Source organism: Salmo salar, chromosome ssa01 (genome assembly GCF_905237065.1).
Source record: "Salmo salar chromosome ssa01, Ssal_v3.1, whole genome shotgun sequence".
Taxonomy (NCBI): Eukaryota; Metazoa; Chordata; class Actinopteri; order Salmoniformes; family Salmonidae; genus Salmo; species Salmo salar.
Window position 1 is genome coordinate 117,865,083 of NC_059442.1, and position 22,418 is coordinate 117,887,500.

Genomic DNA, 22,418 nt, shown 5'->3' on the forward strand with positions numbered 1-22,418 from the left:
AGGAGCGTCTCTCGTTGCCCATCATGTCAATGTCTTGTAGCCTTGTATTTATGAAGCCAACATGTTGATACCAAGTACAGTCTTTATTGGACTGGATAATGACCATAGTACAGTCTTTATTGGACTGGATAATGACCATAATACAGTCTTTATTGGACTGGATAATGATTATAATACAGTCTTTATTGGACTGGATAATGACCATAATACAGTCTTTATTGGACTGGATAATGACCATAATACAGTCTTTATTGGACTGGATAATGACCATAATACAGTCTTTATTGGACTGGATAATGACCATAACACAGTCTTTATTGGACTGGATAATGATTATAATACAGTCTTTATTGGACTGGATAATGACCATAATACAGTCTTTATTGGACTGGATAATGACCATAATAAAGTCTTTATTGGACTGGATAATGACTGTAATAAAGTCTTTATTGGACTGGATAATGACCATAATACAGTCTTTATTGGACTGCATAATGATTATAATACAGTCTTTATTGGACTGGATAATGACTATAATACAGTCTTTATTGGACTGGATAATGATCATAATACAGTCTTTATTGGACTGGATAATGACCATAATACAGTCTTTAATGGACTGGATAATGACCATAATAAAGTCTTTATTGGACTGGATAATGACCATAATAAAGTCTTTATTGGACTGGATAATGACCATAATAACTGTGTTGTTTCCCTCCAGACATCCAGGGGAAGAGTGATGTCATCCAAAGCTCTTCATCCTCATCGTTGTCAACGGTAACGACAGCGGAGGCCGAAACCCCGACCCCGACAACGGAGGACAGCACCACCCCCCCACGCACCCAGATAACAGTGGCCAAGAAACAGCAGTGGGCCAAACTGGCCTCCACACCCAGAGAGCCGACACCCAGCACAGAGGGCTCTCACAGCCTGCTCTACAGGGCTTGTGACTCGGATAGCAGCTCAGGAAAGGCCCAGGTTTCAACCTCCAAACAGGCCTGGAGCCAGAAGACGTTAGTGGAGGCCGGGCTGGACAAGAGGAGGTGTGATGATTTAGACTGGGAGCATCAGGGACAATGTAGCACCTCCTTTTATGAACCTCCTCCCCTTGTCCACACCGCAGTCCCAGAGCTCACCAACCCTATAGGAGGTTACGCTGAGATCTGTGTCTCCTCCTGTATGGTGAAGTCCTCGGGGTCAGGGGCCTATCTCCAGACCCTGGACAGGAGCAGCCAAGCCTGGGTACTGTCCACAGGAAAGAGCCAGGCTGCAGACGAGTCCTACTCGCGTCTAGGCCTCCCCCCCAACTGCTTCACTGAGCCGAGGCAACGCACAGAAGGAGAGAACGACATCTGGTACAATCCTATACCAGAGGAGGAGGACGTGTTGCGTGGCATCGTAGGTTTAGGACGTTTAAGAGGAGGTGGAGGAGGAGGAGGAGGAGGTGGAGGAGGAGGAAGTGGGAGAGGAGGGGGTGTTAGGTTAGACAGTGAGAACCCATGGAGGAGGAGGGAGACAGAGGGGCTGTCAGAGACCTTGAGGGATCCCCAGATGAGGAGCCAGCGGCGGGCAGGGATGGTGGTGAGCCCTGGCACTGGTGGAGGTGGAGGGGCCTCCCGTTTAGAGCGTCATGCCACCCAGAACCAGTGGCCTTCAGGTGGCTCCAGCCCGGACGGCGCCCATCAGACCAAAGCCATCACATTAGACGGCTCAGCCTGCAGTAGGAGAGACCGAGACGGAGACAGCCCAGGTAAGTACATACTGTAGAACAAGCTACTGTAGCCTCATGATTCATATGACACAGGTAGTCACCTGCAGATAACTACTGTAGCCAGAGTAATATGATACAGGTAGTCACCTACAGATAACTACTGTAGCCAGAGTCATATGATACAGGTAGTCACCTACAGATAACTACTGTAGCCAGAGTCATATGATACAGGTAGTCACCTACAGATAACTACTGTAGCCAGAGTCATATGATACAGGTAGTCACCTACAGATAACTACTGTAGCCAGAGTCATATGATACAGGTAGTCACCTACAGATAACTACTGTACCTATATGACATCTCTCTCTTCTCTCCAACTCTCTCTTCTCTCCATCCCTCTCTTCTCTCCATCCCTCTTCTCTCCATGTCTCTCTTCTCTCCATCCCTCTCTTCCTCTCCATGTCTCTCTTCTCTCCATCCCTCTCTTCTCTCCATCCCTCTCTTCTCTCCACCCCTCTTCTCTCCACCCCTCTCTTCCTCTCCATCCCTCTCCTCTCTCCATGTCTCTCTTCTCTCCATCCCTCTCGTCTTGCCATCCCTCTCTTCTCTCCATCTCTCTCTTCTCTCCATCCCTCTCTTCTCTCCATGTCTCTCTTCCTCTCCATCCCTCTCTTCTCTCCATGTCTCTCTTCTCTCCATGTCTCTCTTCTCTCCATCCCTCTCTTCTCTCCATCCCTCTTCTCTCCATGTCTCTCTTCTCTCCATTCCTCTCTATGTCTCTCTTCTCTCCATCCCTCTCTTCTCTCCATCCCTCTCTTCTCTCCACCCCTCTCTTCTCTCCACCCCTCTCTTCCTCTCCATCCCTCTATTCCTCTCCATCCCTCTCCTCTCTCCATGTCTCTCTTCTCTCCATCCCTCTCGTCTCGCCATCCCTCTCTTCTCTCCATCTCTCTCTTCTCTCCATCCCTCTCTTCTCGCCATCCCTCTCTTCTCTCCATCCCTCTCTATGTCTCTCTTCTCTCCATCCCTCTCTTCTCTCCATCCCTCTCTTCTCTCCACCCCTCTCTTCTCTCCACCCCTCTCTTCCTCTCCATCCCTCTATTCCTCTCCATCCCTCTCCTCTCTCCATGTCTCTCTTCTCTCCATCCCTCTCTTCTCGCCATCCCTCTCTTCTCTCCATCCCTCTCTTCTCTCCATGTCTCTCTTCTCTCCATGTGTCTCTTCTCTCCCTCTCTTCTCTCCATCCCTCTCTTCTCTCCATGTCTCTCTTCCTCCATCCCTCTCTTCTCTCCATGTATCTCTTCTCTCTGTCTCTCTTCCTCTCCATCCCTCGCTTCTCTCCATGTCTCTCTTCTCTCCATGTCTCTCTTCTCGCCCTCTCTTCTCTCCATCCCTCTCTTCTCTCCATGTCTCTCTTCCTCCATCCCTCTCTTCTCTCCATGTATATCTTCTCTCTGTCTCTCTTCTCTCCATCCCTCTCGTCTCTCCATCCCTCTCTTCTCTCCATCCCTCTCTTCTCTCCATCCCTCTCTTCTCTCCATGTCTCTCTTCTCTCCATCCCTCTCTTCTCTCCATCCCTTTCTTCTCTCCATCCCTCTCTTCTCTCCATCTCTCTTCTCTCCATCCCTCTCATCTCTCCATCCCTCTCTTCTCTCCATCCCTCTCTTCTCTCCATCCCTCTCTTCTCTCCATCCCTCTCTTCCTCTCCATCCCTCTCTTCTCTCCATCTCTCCATCTCTCTCTTCTCTCCATCCCTCTCTTCTCTCCACCCCTCTCTTCCTCTCCATCCCTCTATTCCTCTCCATCCCTCTCCTCTCTCCATGTCTCTCTTCTCTCCATCCCTCTCGTCTCGCCATCCCTCTCTTCTCTCCATCCCTCTCTTCTCTCCATCTCTCTTCTCTCCATCCCTCTCATCTCTCAATCCCTCTCTTCTCTCCATCCCTCTCTTCTCTCCATCCCTCTCTTCTCTCCATCCCTCTCTTCCTCTCCATCCCTCTCTTCTCTCCATCTCTCCATCTCTCTCTTCTCTCCATCCCTCTCTTCTCTCCATCCCTCTCTTCTCTCCATCTCTCTCTTCTCTCCATCCCTCTCTTCTCTCTATCCCTCTCTTCTCTCCATGTCTCTCTTCTCTCCATGTCTCTCTTCTCTCCATGTTTCTCTTCTCTCCATCCCTCTCTTCTCTCCATCCCTCTCTTCCTCTCCATCCCTCTCCTCATGTCTCTCCTCTCTCAGATGTAATTCAACAGATCCAGAGTGAGGAACTGCAGTCTTTCGGGGTTGCAGGTGGAGAAGGGGGTGTGTCCAGCACCGGAGGGGGTGTGTCAGTTCCCTCAGACAGCTCCGGGGCGCAGAAGAAAGAAGGCGTGGCCAGCAGCATGATGGACAGGATCAAATCCCCAGGAATGGTCCGGAAATCCCTATCTATGAAGATGAAGAAACTCCCCGAACTTCGCCGTAAACTCAGCCTGCGCTCCTCACGCTCCCATCGCCACGGGAAGGAGGGGACGGGCCGAGGAGGAGAGGGGACATCACCCCCAAACGTCCGTAAGGAGCAGTCCAACGAGGTGATCAGCAGGTACCACCTGGACACTTTGGCCCCGGCGAGACCGCAATGCCGCTCCTCCAGGGGACGTTCCTCTGCGGCCGGTAAAGGGGGCTACTTAAGCGACGGAGACTCGCCTGAGCTGCTGCCCAAACAGGGCCAGGGTGGACCAGGGGGACCCTCCTCGGACCACAACACCCCTCTTCCACCCACCCGCTCCACCCACCACTCCAGCCAGGAGGGAGTGACCATGACGTCTGACCTGAGCTCGTTCAGAGTCTACAGCTCGTCGGACCAGCCACGGTGCGCCCAGCGCGTCTCCGGCCTGCTCACGGTGCATCTCGTTGGGGTGGAGAAACTTCTGAGGTCCCCTAAACAGGACGCCAGTAAGGAGGTGTTCTGTGCCATCCAGGTGATTTTTAATAAAGTCTGTCTGTCCTTCCGTCCATCTGTCTACAATGTATTTAGAATCATTGAGAATAACACAAAACAGCGTAACTTTATTTTCCGTGGTGTTCATCAGGTGGATGGTGTAACCAGGGCCCGTACCGGCCTGCTAACCTCCAGGGGGGGCTCTCTGCCCCTCAACCACACCTTTAACCTGGAGCTGGAGAGGGCCAGGCTGCTGAAACTGGTGGTGCTCACCCCTTACCCTGGGTCTGAGACCTCCACCACCGTGAAGGGCAGTGACTCCACAGCAGCGGCCAGGAACAGGGTCTGCTGTCTGGGGGCTGTGTCCATACCCCCTCTGTTCAAAGGTAGGAGCACCAGAGAGTTGAAAAGTCATATGAACGTAGTAGGTGAAGTTCTATGTCGGTCTGTTGTTATTGTACCATCCACTTCACTGATGTTTGGCAATGTGATGGTGCAGCAGAAGGGTTTTCCATACCAGTTGGATTTTATTTTGTTTGAAGGCATCTTAGCTAACCTACTTCCTGATCTTCTTTTGGAATCACTCTGTCAATCAACTGTATTTGTCCTTATCTTGTTCATTTCCCCCCTTTTGTCTCTCTCCTTCCCCTTCTGCTATCTCTTCTGCCCCTCTCCTTCCCCTTTCTGCTATCTCTTCTGTCCCTCTCCTTCCCTTCTGCTATCTCTTCTGTCCCTCTCCTTCCCCTTCTACTATCTCTTCTGTCCCTCTCCTTCCCCTTCTGCTATCTCTTCTGTCCCTCCTTCCCATTCTGCTATCTCTTCTGTCCCTCTCCTTCCCATTCTGCTATCTCTTCTGTCCCTCTCCTTCCCTTTCTGCTATCTCTTCTGTCCCTCTCCTTCCCCTTCTGCTTTCTCTTCTGTCCCTCTCCTTCCCCTTCTGCTTTCTCTTCTGTCCCTCTCCTTCCCCTTCTGCTTTCTCTTCTGTCGCTCTCCTTCCCTTTCTGCTATCTCTTCTGTCCCTCTCCTTCCCCTTCTGCTATCTCTTCTGTTTCTCATCTTTCCATTATGCTATCTCTTCTGTCCCTCTCCTTCCCCGTCTGCTATCTCTTCTGTCCCTCTCCTTCGCTTTCTGCTATCTCTTCTGTCCCTCTCCTTCCCCTTCTGCTATCTCTTCTGGCCCTCTCCTTCCCCTTCTGCTATCTCTTCTGCCCCTCTCCTTCCCATTCTGATATCTCTTCTGTCCCTCTCCTTCCCTTTCTGCTATCTCTTCTGTCCCTCTCCTTCCCCTTCTGCTTTCTCTTCTGTCGCTCTCCTTCCCTTTCTGCTATCTCTTCTGTCCCTCTCCTTCCCCTTCTGCTATCTCTTCTGTTTCTCATCTTTCCATTATGCTATCTCTTCTGTCCCTCTCCTTCCCCGTCTGCTATCTCTTCTGTCCCTCTCCTTCGCTTTCTGCTATCTCTTCTGTCCCTCTCCTTCCCCTTCTGCTATCTCTTCTGGCCCTCTCCTTCCCCTTCTGCTATCTCTTCTGCCCCTCTCCTTCCCATTCTGCTATCTCTTCTGTCCCTCTCCTTCCCCTTCTGCTTTCTCTTCTGTCCCTCTCCTTCCCTTTCTGCTATCTCTTCTGTTCCTCATCTTTCCATTGTGCTATTTCTTCTTTCCCTCTCCTTCCCCTTCTGCTATCTCTTCTGTCCCTCTCCTTCCCCTTCTGCTATCTCTTCTGTTCCTCATCTTTCCATTGTGCTATCTCTTCTGTCCCTCTCCTTCCCCAGCCTCTCGGTCTCAGCAGATATGCGTTAGGTTAGAGCCCAGGGGTCTACTGTACGTGAAGCTAACCCTGCTGGAGCAGTGGGAGCCCCCCGACCCTCGACCCTGCCACCTCAACCCCCCCATGGTGTTTGGAGTGGAGCTGCGCCACCTGGTGGACAAGGAGAACACTGCAGCCCCCGTTCCTCTGCTCATACAGAAGAGTGTGGCTGAGATCCAGAAGAGAGGACTGAGGGTTAGTTAGTTTACAGCACAATGTTTCATACACAACAACCCCACCTCATTTACACTGTTTCATTCATAGGACAACAACCCCACCTCATTTACACTGTTTCATTCACAGGACAACAACCCCACCTCATTTACACTTTCATTCACAGGACAATAACCCCACCTCATTTACACTGTTTCATTCACAGGACAATAACCCCACCTCATTTACACTGTTTCATTCACAGGACAATAACCCCACCTCATTTACACTGTTTCATTCACAGGACAATAACCCCACCTCATTTACACTGTTTCATACACAGGACAATAACCCCACCTCATTTACACTGTTTCATTCACAGGACAATAACCCCACCTCATTTACACTGTTTCATTCACAGGACAACAACCCCACCTCATTTACACTGTTTCATTCACAGGACAACAACTCACTTGTAATTTCCACAGATATGTACTCTATAGATGTCAGTGTTGATGTGTCTCATGTCTGTAGGTAGTGGGTCTGTGGCTCATGTATGATTCTTTCATGGGTCTGTCTGTCTGTCTGTCTGTCTGTCTGTCTGTCTGTCTGTCTGTCTGTCTGTCTGTCTGTCTGTCTGTCTGTCTGTCTGTCTGTCTGTCTGTCTGTCTGTCTGTCTGTCTGTCTGTCTGTCTGTCTGTCTGTCTGCCTGCCTGCCTGCCTGCCTGCCTGTCTGTCTGTCTGTAGGTGGTGGGTCTGTACCGTCTGTGTGGTTCAGCTGCAGTGAAGAAGGAACTGAGAGATGCGTTTGAGAGGGACAGCGCTGCTGTCAGCCTGAATGAAGAGCTCTATCCTGACATCAACGTCATCACAGGTCAGTCCCCCCATCCCCCTACACCAGTCTCTATCCTGACATCAACGTCATCACAGGTCAGTCCCCCTATCCCCCTACACCAGTCTCTATCCTGACATCAACGTCATCACAGGTCAGTCCCCCTATCCCCCCTACACCAGTCTCTATCCTGACATAAACGTCATCACAGGTCAGTCCCCCTATCCCCCCTACACCAGTCTCTATCCTGACATAAACGTCATCACAGGTCAGTCCCCCTATCCCCCCTACACCAGTCTCTATCCTGACATCAACGTCATCACAGGTCAGTCCCCCTATCCCCCTACACCAGTCTCTATCCTGACATCAACATCATCACAGGTCAGGCCCCCTATCCCCCTACACCAGTCTCTATCCTGACATCAACGTCATCACAGGTCAGTCCCCCTATCCCTCTGCATCAGTCTCTATCAGCAATATGGAACCTGCATCATTTTCACTTATTTTTTTGTGTTTAATAGGCTAAATAAAAATACAATTGTATTCGTCACAATGCTTCGTAAACAACAGTGATGTTGTACACCGAAGAACTTGAAGCTCTCGACCCGCTCCACTACAGCCCCCTCAATGTGAATTGGGGTGTGCTCGGCCCTCCGTTTCCTATAGTCCACAATCAGCTCCTTTGTCTTGCTGACGCACCCCTGAGAGGCCCCCATGTTGAAGGTCAGCGTGGCGGATGTGTTGTTGCCTACCTTCACCACCTGGGGGCGTCCCATCAGGAAGACCAGGATCCAGTTGCAGAGGGAAGTGTTCAGTCCAAGGGTCCTTAGCTTAGTGATGAGCTTTGAGGGCACTATGGTGTTGAATGCTGGGCTGTAGTCAACGAACAGCATTTTCACATAGGTGTTCCTGTTGTCCAGGTGGGAAAGGGCAGTGTGGAGTGCAATAGATATTGCGTCATCTGTGGATCTGTTGGGGCGGTATGCAAATTGGAGTGGGTCTAGGGTTTCCGGGATGATGGTGTTGATGTGAACCATGACCAGCCTTTCAAAGAATTTCATGGCTACAGATGTGTGCTAAGGAGCGATAGTCATTTAGGGAGGTTACCTTGGCACTCTTGGGCACAGGGACTATCGTGGTCTGCATGAAACATGTAGGTATTATATACTGGGCCAGGGAGAGGTTGAAAATGTCAGTGAAGACACTTGCCAGCTGGTCAGCACATGCTCTGAATACGCATTTTCTTAATCCGTCTGGCCCTGCGGCCTTGTGAATGTTAATGGGTTTAGAGGTCTTACACACATCGGCTACGGAGAGTGTGATCACACAGTCGTCCGGAACAGCTGGTGCTCTCTCGCATGGTTCAGTGTTGCTTTCCTCTAAGAAAGTTTAGAAGGCATTTAGCTCATCTGGTAGGATCGTGTCACTGGGCAGCTCGCGGCTGGGTTTCCCTTTGTAATCCGTGATGGTTTGCAAGCCCTGCCACATCCGGCGAGCGTCAGAGCCAGTGTAGTAGGATTCGTACTTAGTTCTGTATTGACGCTTTACTTGTGTTGGATTCTGGGTTAAACTTGGAACATTGTTATCCAAGAGACATGATACATCAGAAGTAAGACTATAGTATCTGAGGAGTGATAGAGACTGGTTGTTACATTAGTAATACTATAGTATCTGAGGGGTGATAGAGACTGGTTGTTACATTAGTAATACTATAGTCTCTGAGGAGTGATAGAGACTGGTTGTTACATCAGAAGTAATACTATAGTCTCTGAGGAGTGATAGAGACTGGTTGTTACATTAGTAATACTATAGTCTCTGAGGGGTGATAGAGACTGGTTGTTACATTAGTAATACTATAGTATCTGAGGGATGATAGAGACTGGTTGTTACATCAGATGTAATACTATAGTCTCTGAGGAGTGATAGAGACTGGTTGTTACATTAGTAATACTATAGTCTCTGAGGAGTGATAGAGACTGGTTGTTACATTAGTAATACTATAGTCTCTGAGGGGTGATAGAGACTGGTTGTTACATTAGTAATACTATAGTCTCTGAGGGGTGATAGAGACTGGTTGTTACATCAGATGTAATACTATAGTCTCTGAGGGGTGATAGAGACTGGTTGTTACATCAGAAGTAATACTATAGTCTCTGAGGAGTGATAGAGACTGGTTGTTACATCAGATGTAAGACTATAGTCTCTGAGCGGTGATAGAGACTGGTTGTTACATTAGTAATACTATAGTCTCTGAGGGGTGATAGAGACTGGTTGTTACATCAGATGTAATACTATAGTCTCTGAGGAGTGATAGAGACTGGTTGTTACATTAGTAATACTATAGTCTCTGAGGGGTGATAGAGACTGGTTGTTACATCAGTGTAATACTATAGTCTCTGAGGAGTGATAGAGACTGGTTGTTACATCAGATGTAAGACTATAGTCTCTGAGGAGTGATAGAGACTGGTTGTTACATCAGGTGTAAGACTATAGTCTCTGAGGGGTGATAGAGACTGGTTGTTACATCAGATGTAATACTATAGTCTCTGAGGGGTGATAGAGACTGGTTGTTACATCAGATGTAATACTATAGTCTCTGAGGGGTGATAGAGACTGGTTGTTACATTAGTAATACTATAGTCTCTGAGGGGTGATAGAGACTGGTTGTTACATTAGTAATACTATAGTCTCTGAGGAGTGATAGAGACTGGTTGTTACATCAGAAGTAATACTATAGTCTCTGAGGAGTGATAGAGACTGGTTGTTACATTAGTAATACTATAGTCTCTGAGGGGTGATAGAGACTGGTTGTTACATTAGTAATACTATAGTCTCTGAGGGGTGATAGAGACTGGTTGTTACATCAGATGTAATACTATAGTCTCTGAGGGGTGATAGAGACTGGTTGTTACATCAGATGTAATACTATAGTCTCTGAGGAGTGATAGAGACTGGTTGTTACATTAGATAATACTATAGTCTCTGAGGGGTGATAGAGACTGGTTGTTACATTAGTAATACTATAGTCTCTGAGGAGTGATAGAGACTGGTTGTTACATCAGATGTAATACTATAGTCTCTGAGGAGTGATAGAGACTGGTTGTTACATTAGTAATACTATAGTCTCTGAGGAGTGATAGAGACTGGTTGTTACATTAGTAATACTATAGTCTCTGAGGGGTGATAGAGACTGGTTGTTACATCAGAAGTAATACTATAGTCTCTGAGGGGTGATAGAGACTGGTTGTTACATCAGATGTAATACTATAGTCTCTGAGGAGTGATAGAGACTGGTTGTTACATCAGATGTAATACTATAGTCTCTGAGGGGTGATAGAGACTGGTTGTTACATTAGAAGTAATACTATAGTCTCTGAGGAGTGATAGAGACTGGTTGTTACATCAGAAGTAATACTATAGTCTCTGAGGAGTGATAGAGACTGGTTGTTACATCAGATGTAATACTATAGTCTCTGAGGAGTGATAGAGACTGGTTGTTACATTAGTAATACTATAGTCTCTGAGGGGTGATAGAGACTGGTTGTTACATCAGATGTAAGACTATAGTCTCTGAGGGGTGATAGAGACTGGTTGTTACATCAGATGTAATACTATAGTCTCTGAGGAGTGATAGAGACTGGTTGTTACATCAGATGTAATACTATAGTCTCTGAGGAGTGATAGAGACTGGTTGTTACATCAGATGTAATACTATAGTCTCTGAGGGGTGATAGAGACTGGTTGTTACATTAGTAATACTATAGTCTCTGAGGAGTGATAGAGACTGGTTGTTACATTAGTAATACTATAGTCTCTGAGGAGTGATAGAGACTGGTTGTTACATTAGTAATACTATAGTCTCTGAGGGGTGATAGAGACTGGTTGTTACATTAGTAATACTATAGTCTCTGAGGGGTGATAGAGACTGGTTGTTACATCAGATGTAATACTATAGTCTCTGAGGAGTGATAGAGACTGGTTGTTACATTAGTAATACTATAGTCTCTGAGGGGTGATAGAGACTGGTTGTTACATCAGATGTAATACTATAGTCTCTGAGGGGTGATAGAGACTGGTTGTTACATCAGAAGTAATACTATAGTCTCTGAGGAGTGATAGAGACTGGTTGTTACATCAGATGTAAGACTATAGTCTCTGAGGGGTGATAGAGACTGGTTGTTACATTAGAAGTAATACTATAGTCTCTGAGGAGTGATAGAGACTGGTTGTTACATTAGTAATACTATAGTCTCTGAGGAGTGATAGAGACTGGTTGTTACATTAGTAATACTATAGTCTCTGAGGGGTGATAGAGACTGGTTGTTACATTAGTAATACTATAGTCTCTGAGGAGTGATAGAGACTGGTTGTTACATCAGAAGTAATACTATAGTCTCTGAGGGGTGATAGAGACTGGTTGTTACATTAGTAATACTATAGTCTCTGAGGGGTGATAGAGACTGGTTGTTACATCAGATGTAATACTATAGTCTCTGAGGAGTGATAGAGACTGGTTGTTACATCAGATGTAATACTATAGTCTCTGAGGAGTGATAGAGACTGGTTGTTACATTAGTAATACTATAGTCTCTGAGGGGTGATAGAGACTGGTTGTTACATTAGATGTAATACTATAGTCTCTGAGGGGTGATAGAGACTGGTTGTTACATCAGATGTAATACTATAGTCTCTGAGGGGTGATAGAGACTGGTTGTTACATCAGAAGTAAGACTATAGTCTCTGAGGGGTGATAGAGACTGGTTGTTACATCAGATGTAATACTATAGTCTCTGAGGGGTGATAGAGACTGGTTGTTACATTAGTAATACTATAGTCTCTGAGGAGTGATAGAGACTGGTTGTTACATTAGTAATACTATAGTCTCTGAGGGGTGATAGAGACTGGTTGTTACATTAGTAATACTATAGTCTCTGAGGGGTGATAGAGACTGGTTGTTACATCAGATGTAATACTATAGTCTCTGAGGGGTGATAGAGACTGGTTGTTACATCAGATGTAATACTATAGTCTCTGAGGAGTGATAGAGACTGGTTGTTACATTAGTAATACTATAGTCTCTGAGGGGTGATAGAGACTGGTTGTTACATTAGTAATACTATAGTCTCTGAGGAGTGATAGAGACTGGTTGTTACATCAGAAGTAATACTATAGTCTCTGAGGAGTGATAGAGACTGGTTGTTACATTAGTAATACTATAGTCTCTGAGGGGTGATAGAGACTGGTTGTTACATTAGTAATACTATAGTCTCTGAGGGGTGATAGAGACTGGTTGTTACATCAGATGTAAGACTATAGTCTCTGAGGGGTGATATAGACTGGTTGTTACATCAGATGTAATACTATAGTCTCTGAGGAGTGATAGAGACTGGTTGTTACATCAGATGTAATACTATAGTCTCTGAGGGGTGATATAGACTGGTTGTTACATCAGATGTAATACTATAGTCTCTGAGGAGTGATAGAGACTGGTTGTTACATTAGTAATACTATAGTCTCTGAGGGGTGATAGAGACTGGTTGTTACATCAGATGTAATACTATAGTCTCTGAGGGGTGATAGAGACTGGTTGTTACATCAGATGTAATACTATAGTCTCTGAGGAGTGATAGAGACTGGTTGTTACATTAGTAATACTATAGTCTCTGAGGGGTGATAGAGACTGGTTGTTACATCAGATGTAATACTATAGTCTCTGAGGAGTGATAGAGACTGGTTGTTACATTAGTAATACTATAGTCTCTGAGGAGTGATAGAGACTGGTTGTTACATTAGTAATACTATAGTCTCTGAGGAGTGATAGAGACTGGTTGTTACATTAGTAATACTATAGTCTCTGAGGGGTGATAGAGACTGGTTGTTACATTAGTAATACTATAGTCTCTGAGGGGTGATAGAGACTGGTTGTTACATCAGAAGTAATACTATAGTCTCTGAGGGGTGATAGAGACTGGTTGTTACATTAGTAATACTATAGTCTCTGAGGGGTGATAGAGACTGGTTGTTACATCAGATGTAATACTATAGTCTCTGAGGGGTGATAGAGACTGGTTGTTACATCAGATGTAATACTATAGTCTCTGAGGGGTGATAGAGACTGGTTGTTACATTAGTAATACTATAGTCTCTGAGGGGTGATAGAGACTGGTTGTTACATCAGATGTAATACTATAGTCTCTGAGGAGTGATAGAGACTGGTTGTTACATTAGTAATACTATAGTCTCTGAGGGGTGATAGAGACTGGTTGTTACATCAGATGTAATACTATAGTCTCTGAGGGGTGATAGAGACTGGTTGTTACATCAGATGTAATACTATAGTCTCTGAGGAGTGATAGAGACTGGTTGTTACATCAGATGTAATACTATAGTCTCTGAGGGGTGATAGAGACTGGTTGTTACATTAGTAATACTATAGTCTCTGAGGAGTGATAGAGACTGGTTGTTACATTAGTAATACTATAGTCTCTGAGGAGTGATAGAGACTGGTTGTTACATTAGTAATACTATAGTATCTGAGGGGTGATAGAGACTGGTTGTTACATCAGATGTAATACTATAGTCTCTGAGGAGTGATAGAGACTGGTTGTTACATTAGTAATACTATAGTATCTGAGGGGTGATAGAGACTGGTTGTTACATTAGTAATACTATAGTCTCTGAGGGGTGATAGAGACTGGTTGTTACATTAGAAGTAATACTATAGTCTCTGAGGGGTGATAGAGACTGGTTGTTACATCAGATGTAATACTATAGTCTCTGAGGAGTGATAGAGACTGGTTGTTACATTAGTAATACTATAGTCTCTGAGGGGTGATAGAGACTGGTTGTTACATCAGAAGTAATACTATAGTCTCTGAGGAGTGATAGAGACTGGTTGTTACATCAGATGTAATACTATAGTCTCTGAGGAGTGATAGAGACTGGTTGTTACATTAGTAATACTATAGTCTCTGAGGGGTGATAGAGACTGGTTGTTACATCAGATGTAATACTATAGTCTCTGAGGGGTGATAGAGACTGGTTGTTACATCAGATGTAATACTATAGTCTCTGAGGGGTGATAGAGACTGGTTGTTACATCAGATGTAATACTATAGTCTCTGAGGAGTGATAGAGACTGGTTGTTACATTAGTAATACTATAGTCTCTGAGGAGTGATAGAGACTGGTTGTTACATTAGTAATACTATAGTCTCTGAGGAGTGATAGAGACTGGTTGTTACATTAGTAATACTATAGTCTCTGAGGGGTGATAGAGACTGGTTGTTACATTAGTAATACTATAGTCTCTGAGGGGTGATAGAGACTGGTTGTTACATCAGATGTAATACTATAGTCTCTGAGGAGTGATAGAGACTGGTTGTTACATCAGATGTAAGACTATAGTCTCTGAGCAGTGATAGAGACTGGTTGTTACATTCAGTAATACTATAGTCTCTGAGGGGTGATAGAGACTGGTTGTTACATCAGTAATACTATAGTCTCTGAGGAGTGATAGAGACTGGTTGTTACATCAGATGTAATACTATAGTCTCTGAGGGGTGATAGAGACTGGTTGTTACATTAGTAATACTGTAGTCTCTGAGGAGTGATAGAGACTGGTTGTTACATCAGTAATACTATAGTCTCTGAGGGGTGATAGAGACTGGTTGTTACATTAGAAGTAATACTATAGTCTCTGAGGGGTGATAGAGACTGGTTGTTACATCAGATGTAAGACTATAGTCTCTGAGGGGTGATAGAGACTGGTTGTTACATCAGATGTAATACTATAGTCTCTGAGGGGTGATAGAGACTGGTTGTTACATCAGAAGTAATACTATAGTCTCTGAGGAGTGATAGAGACTGGTTGTTACATTAGTAATACTATAGTCTCTGAGGGGTGATAGAGACTGGTTGTTACATCAGAAGTAATACTATAGTCTCTGAGGAGTGATAGAGACTGGTTGTTACATTCGTTATACTATTGTATCTGAGGGTGATAGAGACTGGTTGTTACATCAGATGTAATACTATAGTCTCTGAGGGGTGATATAGACTGGTTGTTACATTAGTAATACTATAGTCTCTGAGGGGTGATAGAGACTGGTTGTTACATCAGATGTAATACTATAGTCTCTGAGGGGTGATAGAGACTGGTTGTTACATTAGTAATACTATAGTCTCTGAGGGGTGATAGAGACTGGTTGTTACATTAGTAATACTATAGTCTCTGAGGGGTGATAGAGACTGGTTGTTACATCAGATAATACTATAGTCTCTGAGGGGTGATAGAGACTGGTTGTTACATCAGATGTAAGACTATAGTCTCTGAGGGGTGATAGAGACTGGTTGTTACATTAGTAATACTATAGTCTCTGAGGAGTGATAGAGACTGGTTGTTACATCAGTAATACTATAGTCTCTGAGGGGTGATAGAGACTGGTTGTTACATCAGATGTAATACTATAGTCTCTGAGGGGTGATAGAGACTGGTTGTTACATTAGTAATACTATAGTCTCTGAGGGGTGATAGAGACTGGTTGTTACATCAGATGAATACTATAGTCTCTGAGGAGTGATAGAGACTGGTTGTTACATTAGTAATACTATAGTCTCTGAGGGGTGATAGAGACTGGTTGTTACATCAGATGTAATACTATAGTCTCTGAGGAGTGATAGAGACTGGTTGTTACATTAGTAATACTATAGTCTCTGAGGAGTGATAGAGACTGGTTGTTACATTAGTAATACTATAGTATCTGAGGGGTGATAGAGACTGGTTGTTACATTAGTAATACTATAGTCTCTGAGGAGTGATAGAGACTGGTTGTTACATCAGAAGTAAGACTATAGTCTCTGAGGAGTGATAGAGACTGGTTGTTACATTAGTAATACTATAGTCTCTGAGGGGTGATAGAGACTGGTTGTTACATCAGATGTAATACTATAGTCTCTGAGGAGTGATAGAGACTGGTTGTTACATCAGATGTAATACTATAGTCTCTGAGGAGTGATAGAGACTGGTTGTTACATTAGTAATACTATAGTCTCTGAGGGGTGATAGAGACTGGTTGTTACATCAGATGTAATACTATAGTCTCTGAGGGGTGATAGAGACTGGTTGTTACATCAGAAGTAAGACTATAGTCTCTGAGGGGTGATATAGACTGGTTTTTACATCAGAAGTAATACTATAGTCTCTGAGGGGTGATAGAGACTGGTTGTTACATTAGTAATACTATAGTCTCTGAGGGAGTGATAGAGACTGGTTGTTACATCAGTAATACTATAGTCTGTGAGGAGTGATAGAGACTGGTTGTTACATTAGTAATACTATAGTCTCTGAGGGGTGATAGAGACTGGTTGTTACATCAGTAATACTATAGTCTCTGAGGGGTGATAGAGACTGGTTGTTACATCAGATGTAATACTATAGTCTCTGAGGGGTGATAGAGACTGGTTGTTACATCAGATGTAATACTATAGTCTCTGAGGAGTGATAGAGACTGGTTGTTACATTAGTAATACTATAGTCTCTGAGGGGTGATAGAGACTGGTTGTTACATTAGTAATACTATAGTCTCTGAGGGGTGATAGAGACTGGTTGTTACATCAGATGTAATACTATAGTCTCTGAGGAGTGATAGAGACTGGTTGTTACATTAGATAATACTATAGTCTCTGAGGGGTGATAGAGACTGGTTGTTACATCAGAAGTAATACTATAGTCTCTGAGGGGTGATAGAGACTGGTTGTTACATCAGATGTAATACTATAGTCTCTGAGGGGTGATAGAGACTGGTTGTTACATCAGAAGTAATACTATAGTTTCTGAGGGGTGATAGAGACTGGTTGTTACATCAGATGTAATACTATAGTCTCTGAGGAGTGATAGAGACTGGTTGTTACATCAGATGTAAGACTATAGTCTCTGAGGGGTGATAGAGACTGGTTGTTACATCAGAAGTAATACTATAGTCTCTGAGGAGTGATAGAGACTGGTTGTTACATTAGTAATACTATAGTCTCTGAGGAGTGATAGAGACTGGTTGTTACATCAGATGTAATACTATAGTCTCTGAGGGGTGATAGAGACTGGTTGTTACATTCAGAGTAATACTATAGTCTCTGAGGGGTGATAGAGACTGGTTGTTACATCAGATGTAATACTATAGTCTCTGAGGAGTGATAGAGACTGGTTGTTACATTAGATAATACTATAGTCTCTGAGGGGTGATAGAGACTGGTTGTTACATTAGTAATACTATAGTCTCTGAGGAGTGATAGAGACTGGTTGTTACATTAGTAATACTATAGTCTCTGAGGGGTGATAGAGACTGGTTGTTACATTAGTAATACTATAGTCTCTGAGGGGTGATAGAGACTGGTTGTTACATCAGAAGTAATACTATAGTCTCTGAGGAGTGATAGAGACTGGTTGTTACATTAGTATACTATAGTCTCTGAGGGGTGATAGAGACTGGTTGTTACATCAGATGTAATACTATAGTCTCTGAGGAGTGATAGAGACTGGTTGTTACATCAGATGTAATACTATAGTCTCTGAGGAGTGATAGAGACTGGTTGTTACATTAGTAATACTATAGTCTCTGAGGGGTGATAGAGACTGGTTGTTACATCAGAAGTAATACTATAGTCTCTGAGGGGTGATAGAGACTGGTTGTTACATCAGATGTAATACTATAGTCTCTGAGGGGTGATAGAGACTGGTTGTTACATTAGTAATACTATAGTATCTGAGGGGTGATAGAGACTGGTTGTTACATTAGTAATACTATAGTCTCTGAGGGGTGATAGAGACTGGTTGTTACATTAGAAGTAATACTATAGTCTCTGAGGGGTGATAGAGACTGGTTGTTACATCAGATGTAAGACTATAGTCTCTGAGGGGTGATAGAGACTGGTTGTTACATTAGTAATACTATAGTCTCTGAGGGGTGATAGAGACTGGTTGTTACATCAGATGTAATACTATAGTCTCTGAGGAGTGATAGAGACTGGTTGTTACATTAGTAATACTATAGTCTCTGAGGAGTGATAGAGACTGGTTGTTACATTAGTAATACTATAGTCTCTGAGGGGTGATAGAGACTGGTTGTTACATCAGATGTAATACTATAGTCTCTGAGGGGTGATAGAGACTGGTTGTTACATCAGAGTAATACTATAGTCTCTGAGGAGTGATAGAGACTGGTTGTTAAATTCGTTATACTATTGTATCTGAGGGTGATAGAGACTGGTTGTTACATCAGATGTAATACTATAGTCTCTGAGGGGTGATATAGACTGGTTGTTACATTAGTAATACTATAGTCTCTGAGGGGTGATAGAGACTGGTTGTTACATCAGATGTAATACTATAGTCTCTGAGGGGTGATAGAGACTGGTTGTTACATCAGATGTAAGACTATAGTCTCTGAGGAGTGATAGAGACTGGTTGTTACATCAGATGTAATACTATAGTCTCTGAGGAGTGATAGAGACTGGTTGTTACATTAGTAATACTATAGTCTCTGAGGAGTGATAGAGACTGGTTGTTACATTAGTAATACTATAGTCTCTGAGGGGTGATAGAGACTGGTTGTTACATTAGTAATACTATAGTCTCTGAGGAGTGATAGAGACTGGTTGTTACATTAGTAATACTATAGTCTCTGAGGAGTGATAGAGACTGGTTGTTACATCAGATGTAAGACTATAGTCTCTGAGGGGTGATAGAGACTGGTTGTTACATCAGATGTAAGACTATAGTCTCTGAGGAGTGATAGAGACTGGTTGTTACATCAGATGTAATACTATAGTCTCTGAGGAGTAATAGAGACTGGATGTTACATTAGTAATACTATAGTCTCTGAGGAGTGATAGAGACTGGTTGTTACATTAGTAATACTATAGTCTCTGAGGAGTGATAGAGACTGGTTGTTACATTAGTAATACTATAGTATCTGAGGGGTGATAGAGACTGGTTGTTACATTAGATTAATACTATAGTCTCTGAGGGGTGATAGAGACTGGTTGTTACATCAGATGTAAGACTATAGTCTCTGAGGGGTGATAGAGACTGGTTGTTACATTAGTAATACTATAGTCTCTGAGGGGTGATAGAGACTGGTTGTTACATTAGTAATACTATAGTCTCTGAGGGGTGATAGAGACTGGTTGTTACATCAGTAATACTATAGTCTCTGAGGGGTGATAGAGACTGGTTGTTACATCAGATGTAATACTATAGTCTCTGAGGAGTGATAGAGACTGGTTGTTACATTAGTAATACTATAGTCTCTGAGGGAGTGATAGAGACTGGTTGTTACATTAGTAATACTATAGTCTCTGAGGGGTGATAGAGACTGGTTGTTACATTAGTAATACTATAGTCTCTGAGGGGTGATAGAGACTGGTTGTTACATTAGAAGTAAGACTATAGTCTCTGAGGGGTGATAGAGACTGGTTGTTACATTAGATAATACTATAGTATCTGAGGGGTGATAGAGACTGGTTGTTACATCAGATGTAAGACTATAGTCTCTGAGGAGTGATAGAGACTGGTTGTTACATCAGATGTAATACTATAGTCTCTGAGGAGTGATAGAGACTGGTTGTTACATTAGTAATACTATAGTCTCTGAGGGGTGATAGAGACTGGTTGTTACATCAGATGTAATACTATAGTCTCTGAGGGGTGATAGAGACTGGTTGTTACATCAGAAGTAAGACTATAGTCTCTGAGGGGTGATATAGACTGGTTGTTACATCAGATGTAATACTATAGTCTCTGAGGGGTGATAGAGACTGGTTGTTACATTAGTAATACTATAGTCTCTGAGGGGTGATAGAGACTGGTTGTTACATTAGTAATACTATAGTCTCTGAGGAGTGATAGAGACTGGTTGTTACATCAGATGTAAGACTATAGTCTCTGAGGGGTGATATAGACTGGTTGTTACATTAGTAAGACTATAGTATCTGAGGGGTTATAGAGACTGGTTGTTACATCAGATGTAATACTATAGTATCTGAGGGGTGATAGAGACCGGTTGTTACATCAGAAGTAATACTATAGTCTCTGAGGGGTGATAGAGACTGGTTGTTACATTAGTAATACTATAGTCTCTGAGGGGTGATAGAGACTGGTTGTTACATTAGTAATACTATAGTCTCTGAGGGGTGATAGAGACTGGTTGTTACATCAGAAGTAATACTATAGTCTCTGAGGAGTGATAGAGACTGGTTGTTACATTAGTAATACTATAGTCTCTGAGGGGTGATAGAGACTGGTTGTTACATTAGTAATACTATAGTCTCTGAGGGGTGATAGAGACTGGTTGTTACATTAGATGTAATACTATAGTCTCTGAGGGGTGATAGAGACTGGTTGTTACATCAGATGTAATACTATAGTCTCTGAGGGGTGATAGAGACTGGTTGTTACATCAGATGTAAGACTATAGTCTCTGAGGAGTGATAGAGACTGGTTGTTACATCAGAAGTAATACTATAGTCTCTGAGGAGTGATAGAGACTGGTTGTTACATCAGAAGTAATACTATAGTCTCTGAGGAGTGATAGAGACTGGTTGTTACATCAGAAGTAATACTATAGTCTCTGAGGAGTGATAGAGACTGGTTGTTACATTAGTAATACTATAGTCTCTGAGGGGTGATAGAGACTGGTTGTTACATCAGATGTAATACTATAGTCTCTGAGGGGTGATAGAGACTGGTTGTTACATCAGATGTAATACTATAGTCTCTGAGGAGTGATAGAGACTGGTTGTTACATTAGTAATACTATAGTCTCTGAGGGGTGATAGAGACTGGTTGTTACATCAGAAGTAATACTATAGTCTCTGAGGGGTGATAGAGACTGGTTGTTACATTAGTAATACTATAGTCTCTGAGGAGTGATAGAGACTGGTTGTTACATTAGTAATACTATAGTCTCTGAGGAGTGATAGAGACTGGTTGTTACATTAGTAATACTATAGTCTCTGAGGGGTGATAGAGACTGGTTGTTACATTAGTAATACTATAGTCTCTGAGGGGTGATAGAGACTGGTTGTTACATCAGAAGTAATACTATAGTCTCTGAGGGGTGATAGAGACTGGTTGTTACATTAGTAATACTATAGTCTCTGAGGGGTGATAGAGACTGGTTGTTACATCAGAAGTAATACTATAGTCTCTGAGGGGTGATAGAGACTGGTTGTTACATCAGATGTAATACTATAGTCTCTGAGGAGTGATAGAGACTGGTTGTTACATCAGATGTAATACTATAGTCTCTGAGGAGTGATAGAGACTGGTTGTTACATTAGTAATACTATAGTCTCTGAGGAGTGATAGAGACTGGTTGTTACATTAGTAATACTATAGTCTCTGAGGAGTGATAGAGACTGGTTGTTACATTAGTAATACTATAGTCTCTGAGGGGTGATAGAGACTGGTTGTTACATTAGTAATACTATAGTCTCTGAGGGGTGATAGAGACTGGTTGTTACATTAGAAGTAATACTATAGTCTCTGAGGGGTGATAGAGACTGGTTGTTACATTAGATAATACTATAGTCTCTGAGGGGTGATAGAGACTGGTTGTTACATCAGATGTAAGACTATAGTCTCTGAGGAGTGATAGAGACTGGTTGTTACATCAGATGTAATACTATAGTCTCTGAGGAGTGATAGAGACTGGTTGTTACATTAGTAATACTATAGTCTCTGAGGGGTGATAGAGACTGGTTGTTACATTAGTAATACTATAGTCTCTGAGGGGTGATAGAGACTGGTTGTTACATCAGATGTAATACTATAGTCTCTGAGGGGTGATAGAGACTGGTTGTTACATCAGAAGTAATACTATAGTCTCTGAGGGGTGATATAGACTGGTTGTTACATCAGAAGTAATACTATAGTCTCTGAGGAGTGATAGAGACTGGTTGTTACATTAGTAATACTATAGTCTCTGAGGAGTGATAGAGACTG

At 43.3% G+C, this 22,418-nt stretch overlaps 1 protein-coding gene across 1 annotated transcript in view; it reads left to right on the top strand.

Moving 5' to 3' along the window:
- Nucleotides 1-22,418, top strand: part of LOC106592849 (rho GTPase-activating protein SYDE1) — a 113,324-nt gene that overhangs the window by 58,338 nt on the left and 32,568 nt on the right. The window contains exons 2-6 of the mRNA XM_045687799.1: nucleotides 725-1,753; nucleotides 3,948-4,669; nucleotides 4,781-5,015; nucleotides 6,399-6,628; nucleotides 7,334-7,460. Of these exons, the coding sequence (XP_045543755.1) occupies nucleotides 725-1,753; nucleotides 3,948-4,669; nucleotides 4,781-5,015; nucleotides 6,399-6,628; nucleotides 7,334-7,460 (2,343 nt within the window). The remainder of the gene's footprint in view (nucleotides 1-724; nucleotides 1,754-3,947; nucleotides 4,670-4,780; nucleotides 5,016-6,398; nucleotides 6,629-7,333; nucleotides 7,461-22,418) is intronic.